This window comes from Pavona decussata, unplaced genomic scaffold (genome assembly GCF_977016875.1).
Source record: "Pavona decussata unplaced genomic scaffold, jaPavDecu1.1 SCAFFOLD_51, whole genome shotgun sequence".
NCBI lineage: Eukaryota > Metazoa > Cnidaria > Anthozoa > Scleractinia > Agariciidae > Pavona > Pavona decussata.
The window spans coordinates 21,428-31,353 of record NW_028145473.1 but is presented as its reverse complement, the minus strand read 5'-3'; the positions used below and the strand labels follow the sequence as shown (position 1 = coordinate 31,353).

Sequence of the window (9,926 nt, the reverse complement as noted above, 5' to 3'; positions counted from 1 at the left end):
GGTGCAAACGATGTTTTAGTTAACGTTTCTCCGAGATATTGTATATATGTTAATATAGCTAAGACGAAAATAAAATGAATTATGTCTACAATGCGCGGACTACTACTCTGTGTGCGAAGTGATTTTATTATGCCAGTAGGTTTTAAATTGCTCATACAATATTCTTTTTTTTTCCTGAAGGGACCTAATTTCTCAGTGAAAATGCATATCCCCATGTGAAGATCTGAACGAAAACGGGTTTCCATTTCCCTGAAATCAGTCATGCTGAATTAATTTACCCAAACTGCCGTATAAGCGGTTGAATTGCTTTTATATTCAGTAAATATTTCTTTGTTAATCAAAGTATACAATTTAAGCCAAACCTGGCAGTAATATTAAATACCACTATTTTTTCTATGGTACAGGCTGGATAACAAGAATTTTATTTTATATTTATATACAATTTATGACGAGACCCTTTTTCCAGGAATACTGAACAGTTCCTCCTTTTCAACCTGTGCTTTTAAAATCCCTCTTGCTGGCGAGGAATCAGATTCCGTGTTTAAGAAATGTTGCATTATCTTATCCGAATTACGCTCTTCAGTTGAGAACAAATAAAGCCGGAAAAGCGATTAACCATCGTTATGCAAATTTTAAAAGGTTTTCAATGATTAGTCTTCAGCACTGTATACTGTATACCGACGAAAGCTGACACGAAAACTTTCTGTGCAATAAACAATAGTAAATTCTGCGAAGTCATGTCCTTTTAGCTGGATCGATATATCTGGGAAGGAAGTTTGGCATGCTCGGCTGACTTATCTCCGAATTAATGCTGTGCAGATACACAACGATTGGAAGCAAATAACAACAAAGCAATCTTATGAATCTATGAAATGCAAATAGGTGGCGGGTATTCTACGCTTCTGGTAACAAAAAAAAAATCATTACAGAACCGTGTGCCTTTACTAACATCTGCCTGTATATAAACAGTTTTTAAAAAGATATAGGAATGAATTGAGAATACGTTGTGACTGTTGCATTTGAAGACCAAATTTGCATCCGACATTCGCAGTCTATTTCCGCATTCAAGTAAAACCCAATTGGTGTTGATTCGTTTCATCCTTGAAAGCAAAATAAGTTCACTAACAGGCAAGCAAACAACTTAATCAACTAATGTTTGGACCAAGACAATTGGATTATGAATTTCATTTTTCTTTTTTTCTTTTTTTTTTTTTTTTGTCTGAAAGGTGCTAAAATACAAGGTAAGTAATTTTTTTGTCTTATTTCGAATAAATTTTGATGCTGAACCACAATAAACCAGCGTGGGAAATTACAGAACAAATAAACAGTACCACAGGAATATACAGTTCAATATCGGCTTCAGAATAACACAAATTTAAGGGATTTATTTTGAACAAATTCGTTCAGTGTTAAAAATAAACCAATTGTCACATAAAACACTAGTACTCGTTTGAATGGTCGACATAACCACAAGCAAGAACCACTTTGGTTAACCGAAGTATGACCAAGGGCACGGGCGTATATATTAACTAAATGCTACAATAGTACAACGGTTCTTATTTTTTAATCACGTACTGTCAACATCACAAACTTGACCATTGAACTACGTTATCTAGAAGCATAACGCACCACAGGAAATAACTGACTCAACAAACGGCCTCACACTAATAACGAATTAATGCAGAAGAGTTGAGCCTTTCAATTCACTTTTTAACAACCTCCCATCAGCGAAATATGTCGATCAATTAGTCCGTGTAGAATTCTCCTTTTTCAGCCATGAACATTGGATTCTTGTTCTAAAATTATACTTTAACTTGTAAATTTCTGTTATAACCTTATAGATATTTTATTTGCGAGCGAGCAAATGGATGGCCAAACTACATAACTGTATCTTTCCGGTGTCCATCCGAGCTGTTGTACTTGAAAGAGTTCCGGCTTTTGTAATGTTAACAGCCGCAAAACGAGATACATTTATTCCATAACACAAAACGAACGTCAGTGCTGGATTATATTTCTAGATGTCCCAGGTTAAAAGAGGCTGAAATATTAGTTCATCCATAATCGTGTACCACAAACCCACCACAAAACAAGCGACTCAAATGAAACTCTCGATCTATAAGATGAATTTACAACGCCACTCCATACTGAATTTGTTTTGAAGATTGCTGAAACGAGTTGGCCAGGAAATTTACGTTGCAACGTTTTTGAAAACATACCTTGTTGTTTGAGGGATACGGTTTTGGTCGAAAGCTCTCTTCCTAAACTTACTGTCAGCTCTTTGACGAACATTTCAGCGTTTTTTGAATATGAATAAGTTAACGCGTTTTTATTGTTTTGTTTTATTGGCAGAAAGTAAGTGCTTCCTTTTGAAGGACAATATAATCTATTTTTTGCGCGCGATCTTAATGAGGTAAAGGTGGGCTCGAAAACTTAATATTCCGAATTAAACTCACAGGATTGGCAAGATAAACGGGAGCAGGAATGCATGACTCAAATCGAGAATGTATCTACAACAAAATTTATAACAGTTTAAATGATGTTATTTTGGACCTTTTAATATCGTACAAGTCGCTGCTATTCATTTGTTGGTCAATAAATACTCAATACACCTTACCTTTATATTTTAATCCGCAATAAAGCATATCATTGGCAGCTTATACAAAAGACGAAACAAAGGCTATGTTTACAGTTATTAGTACCCTATAAACCTTTAATGAGCCTTGCTATTGAAATCGCTGCCGATGCTTCGTTCGTGAATAGTGATTCAGTTTTCAAAACACTCTGCCGAAGCCTTGAGATAAATTAAATGTCGCAACTTTGACATGCTGGTTTCGTAGAACAGGAAAGACCTTAATATCGTCAGACTGTACTTTAAACATCTGCCCACGACTTTGCGAGACATCCTTGTTCTGCCTGAAATGTATCAAGTCCCCTGACGGGGGGTGGGTGGTTATTTGTTGCTGGAAACTAATCTGACATCCGTGGGAAGGGATAGAGTTTGAGATCGAACATTTCGTTAACAATTTTTTCTCAGTCTTATTTCGTTACTTTGGTTTTGGACTTAAAAGTCACTACCTTGTAGAAGAAAATGCTAAATACATGATTCGATACTTTGAGGAGTATACCGGGCCTCCGTGACATCATTATTCATTAACATAATTATCCTAATTACCACTTGCCGTTTCTCGTTAATGCATATTTAAAATAAGGAAACCTTTGCAAAGATGCTTTAGTCAGTTATTTTTGAGCGATTGTCAGTTCCTAGAACACTAGAGACTATGGAACATAAATAGTTAGGGTCGAGTACCACGTCCAATTCTCGCCGAACCGTCCCACGCTGATTGGCTGAATCACCCTTCGATAACAACAAAGTTAAGGCCTCAAATGTAATAAATGTCCCTAAATGTAATAAAGGTCCTAAGTGTTATAACTTTTGGCCTTAAATGTAATAAGGGTCATTGACTGAGGCACATCACGGTTTGACCTCATGTATTTAATCATTGAATAGTGATGGCGTCATTAGTCAGGCAAATGGCCAAAATTCCCCTTCTTTTGCTAATTTCGCTTGAATTTATTTTGTCATTATCTTATGGTAGCAGCATACAAATGTTAAAATGATCTTGCTTCATCGTGCTCCTCAAATAAGGGGAAATTAACGCGATTTTTTAAAAAATTGGCTTTAATTTCCGCGTCATTAGTTGGGTAGTACGTTAATTTCCGCGACCTTAAATCATTTTTGCCCCAAATTCACGATAAACTCCAGACAGGAAAAAGGATTGATTTAGCAGGGTGGAGATCCGCTGGTATTAAGGATTCTGTCAAAGAATGCTCAAAGTGGCCAGATTCCTTTACTTAAAGGGACAGTATCACGCTATTTTTAGTAACACATTGAAAATCGGAAAGACGCTATTCGGTTGATAGCAGCCAAGATATAATGACAAAATTCCATTAAAAGACTATCAGAATGCAAAGAAACTATCCACGGATATTTTTGCCGGCAGATGACCAAGATAGAGAGGGGTTCAAATTTGAAAACGTCTGGCGGACGTTTTCAAATTTCGCTGTTGTAACACACTAAAAATCGCCGGTTGTACTATATTTTGGTTCAACCTTTCGTTTCAGAATCACTATTAATATTTCTTTAAATTAGCGATTGAGAAATTAATTAACACAGTGTTCAAAGTTTAAATTTAGTGAATTTTGGCCAAAAATCATTATATCTCCCATCGATCTCCCATGATACTGCCCCTTTAATTCCCATGTTTAGCGACAACTCCAGGAACATTTACGGATTTTTACACTTAATGTTAAAATAAATTTATTTCTGTTGTCTTAATAAATCCTGTGCCTTTCTGTACGTTCGCGTTAATTTCCTTTAAGTTGAAATTTAAGTCCTTCTTTCGTGTTAATTTCCTTTATTATTAAGTTTTTTTCCCCCTTAATTAAGGTTGCACAAGAAGTTAATGGTTATCAGACCATTCGTGAACGCTCCTTATCATTTCTTTATTTTTTTTCAAATTAATTATACCTTTGAAGCTTTTGCAAATAGTGTTCGCGTTTAAACAGTCAGATTTTTAAGTGGGATTAGATTGTAATGTTTGGAAGCTTATTTTCGCAGACTATTCTGTGGCTCATCTATCAAAAATAGTGCTGAAGCTAATATGGAAAATCTCTAATAAACTGTTTTACTAACTTTGTTACTCTGATTTTGTAGCAGGGATATCACTCTTAATGACTTCATATGATCCGCCGAATTCCACGATTTTCCAGGCCTATAAAAATTACATTCTCAAATTTCACAAGCGATTTTTCTATGACCTTAGATTAATCCTACTTTGCAGAAAACTAGAGAAATGAAGTCAAAAACACTTTTTTGATGCAAAAATTTTTAGCCACAAGCGGAAAGACGAGACAGAAACAATTAAAGACATACTAAGCACACGACCTCAAGCTAACAGGCCATTGAAGGCGGCTTTTTGACAGTTTCGCCACTGTTCAAAGCTTAAAGCAGATGCAAGCGTTGTACAGTTTACACTCGAGTTCACGTGTGACATTTTTCGCATCCATTCGTTGTGTACTCAAAGAGATCACAAGGTGAAACATCTAAATTAAAAAAAGGTCTTAGTTAAAATTTACTATTTCTGTTGTTACTGCCTAACTATTATTGCTGTTGGCCCCTGTAGAATAGGACCTGCGGATTAAAATGGCATATGGACACTTGATGTAAGGCTTTTATTTCAGTTAGTATTCGTGGTACAATGTACAGCTGTAATCGGGATATTCTAGACACATTTTGACCTTCTATCTTTTGTATAATAAATAGAGGATATTACATGGCCGCGCGGAAATGCGAAATTTCTCTTCGAGCGTTGAAAAATATTTCACGAGTGAGCGCAGCGAACGAGTGAAATATTTTTCAACATGAGAAGAGAAATTTCGTATCTCCAAGCGACCATGTAATTTTCTTTTTATTATATAAAATCCTCACAATACAACAAAATATGCTTTGTTCTTTATTTCAAAAAGTGAGGTTTGAAATTGAGTACAAAAGCTTACAGTCAGTTGTTTATTTGTATCAATGGTAAACCAGGCCGATTTATGTCAATACAAAGTAAGACTTAAGCGAAAAGGCCACAGAGAAAATAAATAAAAATATAGAAAACATATAAACAGGTAGGACCCTGGTATAAACTAATGGCATATTAAATCTGGTTAGAAATTTGCCTTACAGTAACAAGTAAATCTGAACATACTGGCTTTCATTGGTCTTTCATCGCTGCTTTCAACTACCCTCACACAACGCGACGTCGTACGCAGTTTTCGTCTTTGTATTCGGATTTTCTTGTTCTTCTACGAATTCGATCAGTTTCTTATCTGTCACCTCGACAAATCTGCTTGTGCTTGTCTCCATTTTGGAATAAACTTAACTTCGACTCGCGAAAAGACCAACTCAAAACTCCCAAAAGACCAAACGACAGCGAAACGGGGGAAAACCACAAGTGCTTGACAGCGCGCGAAAATACTGCGAGCTGATTGGTCAAAAATGATATCAAACATGTGTGGATAAAAGTGATATCGCCACTGGCGGGATAGCGCTTTTATCGATTTGGTATCACTCGGAATACCACAAAATTTTATATAATAAATGCAGTTAAATATTACATATTTATCACTGTAATTTCTTTTTATTTTTATAATTTTATTATAGAAATACTTTCCTTACATTTACAATACTTACAATACTTAGTTTTTATTAACCGAGCGGGAGGTCTGTATGGGAGAATCTTGACCGAGGTCGCCAGTACAGACCGAACGCAGTGAGGTCTGTACCAGCGACCGAGGTCAAGATTCTCCCGTACAGACCGACCTAGCTCGGTTAATAAGATGTTTATTATATGGCCAAACAGGAAATCAAAAGGAAAAACGTGTATTTGTTCCCCTGCGCGGGCTCAAGCATTTAGCCGGCTTACTTCTGTCACTAGTCTCCAGTCCAAACGGGACAAAAATAACTGTTCAAAGTACAGCTTTGTACAAACTTCGTCAATGAATGAAGACAAAATAACCGTTGTTTTCCTACAGGCTCAATGAAAATTTTCTGAACTGCGACCAAAAGTGAAACAAATTTTAATGCTTGTCTGTGCCGCGAACGCTCAGCGATCAGTTCTCTTCCAGCCTTGCGATCTTTGACTGATCACCACAAAAAACGTAAATGTTAAATGTGCAGCCTTCAAACTTGTCAATATGTGCTCCGGCAAAAATTGCCTGAGGTTGGATTTGTTGGACTGTGAAGACATTTTGCTGAGTTGTAGTGGAGGCACTGACTTGGTTTTCTTCGAACTGAGCGGATATATCTGGTCCATGATTCAGGACAGTAGACATTTCTCGCTGTCGCTTGAGAGATGCTGAATGGTAGCTCGGTCGAGGCTTTTCAAATTTTTATGACCGCTTAGCTGTGCAACGAAATTTGGCTGAACGTCTGCTTCGAGGAGTCGTCCAACACTGGTCTTCCTAACGGAGTGATTAGAAACCTTCTTCTTGTTTGTTTCATCGAGTTTGGCTGAAGCAAAGGCGTCTTTGAGCAACTTGCCAATTTCATTCTTTCCATGGGGCCTATCCATATACCATACTTTCTCACTTGGTTTTCGTCGGTGATTTATGGCGAGATAAAAAGGAGCATCTGGATCTAACATGGCTTCGGAACGATGGCTTCTAAACGCTTTGTAAAATTCAACTGGGCATCTTGACTTGTTTTTGCTTGCATACGCTTTCGGTTCAAAGGCTCTTTGATGGCCACCATCTTGTCCGGTTCGTGTTTTGCTGTCTCTTTCTGACTTCCACACGAGGTATTCAGAATCGGTTTCTGGATCATTGGCCAAGCCTACATCACCCCAACACAGCTTACGGCTCTCATCTCGAGCCCTCCAGCCAAAATGGAGGGAAAGAAACCACCACAAAGCCCTTTGTAATGATTTAGGATCCTGAACACCGAACCGGCCATTTTCAAAAAGTGCATCTTCTTCAGCTTCAGTTAGCTCTCTTGTGACATTTGGACGGTTTCCTTTTCCTTGGCGAACCAGGTTCTTTCGTTTGGCAGCAAGAACCTCTCTGGACTTGGAGAACTCGTTATCCTTAAGAATGTTGATTAGACTTCCTTCTTCATGCAAGTGGCGTTGAAAACTTCGCTGGAAGCCGCTCAATGTACACGGCTCGTACTCGGTGCCATCTTGTTTACGAACGGATCAAACGGAGATAAAAAATTTAGACAAGAGAAGGTCGAGCTCATTGGCAGGTATGTTTTCAATTGCTCTAGACTCTTTCATTGATTCACAAAAATTTCTTCCATACGTGTAAGTCGCTCTTAGTCTTGTCTTGAGTGTTTTTGGATTTTTGCGCTTGCAAAAACTTCTCTATTTCGACTTCATCTTTGCTCGTAGCTTTCTCGGCTGGACTCAAATTTGCCAACGTTTGCTCATTCTCTTTACCTGCCTCCACGTTCAGGGCTACTGGTTCTTCCATTTAGTACTGTGTTAACAGGAACAAGCATTTTTTTTTTCTTTTTTTTTTTTTTTTTTGTTTGTAACGTTTTGAGGACAAATGTTACAATAAGATCGGTCTAGATGCCGGTCTAGATGGGAAAATCTAGACCGCCGTCAATATCGATTTTAGCCAATCAAGTTCTTGAATTTGATCGTTTCCAGTCCTTTTGAGACACGGCCATATAATAAAATACAATATTAACATGCCAAATGAAGACTATGTTAGAAACTATTTAGTTAGATTAATTACAAAGAATTACAGTACTTTATGTAACATCCGACAGTTTACATGTACCTTTTTCAAAACAGTTCTACTAAACGTTACACTACTAATAAAGACAAAACTAAGAGAAACATCACTAACAGATACGCTATCACTTAATAGAAAAAGAAAAAAAAAGTTACACCAAAAGTGGAACATCAAGGAAAAAGAAAAAAAAGGGCCAAGAAATAAAGGGTTAATTATTATTATTATTATTATTATTATTATTATTATTATTATTATTATTATTATTATTATTATTATTTCAAGGAGAACCTTCAAATTATTCAAGTATATAATCGACTATTTTATGGATTCAGTGTTTAAAGGAAAGATTAAGGAGTTATAATGACTGAAGTATTTGGTGCCACTTTTGCTGAAAAGCGTTTTGTGTTCCTGTAACAATAGAAACATGTTTTTCTATTTTTAAATTACATCTAACTTGATTAAGATATTCAATTAACGATGGTTTAACGTTCTTGTATTTGCAGGAGTAAATATAATATCTGCCAAGAAGTAAACAATGATTTCATAAAGAGGCGTTTTTATCTCCTTTAAGACCTAAACAATGGCATAACGTTAAAACTTGTGAGGCTGGAATTAAATCAGCGGAGACGAAAAATAGTTCAACACTATTCCAAAACCAGGTTGAAATCTCCGCCGAGAATAATTTCATCGCATTTAAATGACAGCATTTGTTCGCTCACTGTTTTAAAGAAAACTGGATCATCTGTATTCGGAGCGTAAATATTGCAGATCGTCAAGGTCAGCTCACCAACTTCCAAATCAACAATAATGTATCTGCCCTTTTTATCACAGCGCTGCCTCAAGATTTTGAAGGAAAAGTTGTTATTAAAAAGAATAGCGACACCTAATTTGTTGCTCATCAGACCACTGAATAAAGCTGAATAATTCTCGGAAGACTTTTCCATACATGAACTTCTTGTAACATATAAATAGAAAAAAATTTCTTTTTAAACCAATAAAATAATTCTCTCCTTTTTTCATCATTAGCTAAGCCTCGGACATTAAGCGAAGATAAAACTATTTTAGACATCTATAAAGAAGTAAAGGAAAAAAAAAACTAGGTACTCCGATATTTGCATACGTCATTCGTAGGGTTGTTAGCCCTTATGCATAACTTGGCCATATACGAGACATACAGTGAAATAAAGACAAGTTTAAACAAATAGTTACATTAATTACAAAAAACATAAAAAGTATACTGGGTCCGGCTTAAAGGCTCCTGTAAAGACACTTGATATTCTGTTCACGGTTGCGGTCTGTATCTTTTACCATTCATGTACTATTTCCGCGGTGTTCCCCTCTTTATCTGACATTGCGTCTAAACGAAAGGAGCCCTCTTTCTACGCCATTCGAAGGATAAGTCGTAGAGCACAGAAAACAGTGTCTGTTCCCGTCAAAAGCTCGGCCCAGTCCCCCACTGTGATTTCATGTGAAGCAGAACATATATTACATTCGAGACCTTTATTACATTTAAGGCCGAAAGTTATCACACTAAGGACCTTTATTACATTTAGGGACATTTATTACATTTGAGTCCTCAACTTCCCTTAAGCACTAATTCATATTGACGAATGTAACACGATCCGGCAAAAATCATCGAA

At 36.6% G+C, this 9,926-nt stretch overlaps 1 protein-coding gene across 1 annotated transcript; it reads right to left on the bottom strand.

The window, feature by feature from the left end:
• Positions 1-6,863: 6,863 nt before the first annotated feature.
• On the bottom strand, positions 6,864-8,016 carry LOC146480923 (uncharacterized protein KIAA1958-like). Its single transcript, XM_085108991.1, has 2 exons — positions 7,983-8,016; positions 6,864-7,723 (listed from the first exon to the last, which is right to left on the bottom strand). Exons 1-2 carry the CDS (start codon positions 8,014-8,016, stop codon positions 6,864-6,866), a joined length of 894 nt encoding a protein of 297 aa, XP_084965117.1.
• Between the last annotated feature and the right edge of the window lie 1,910 nt (positions 8,017-9,926).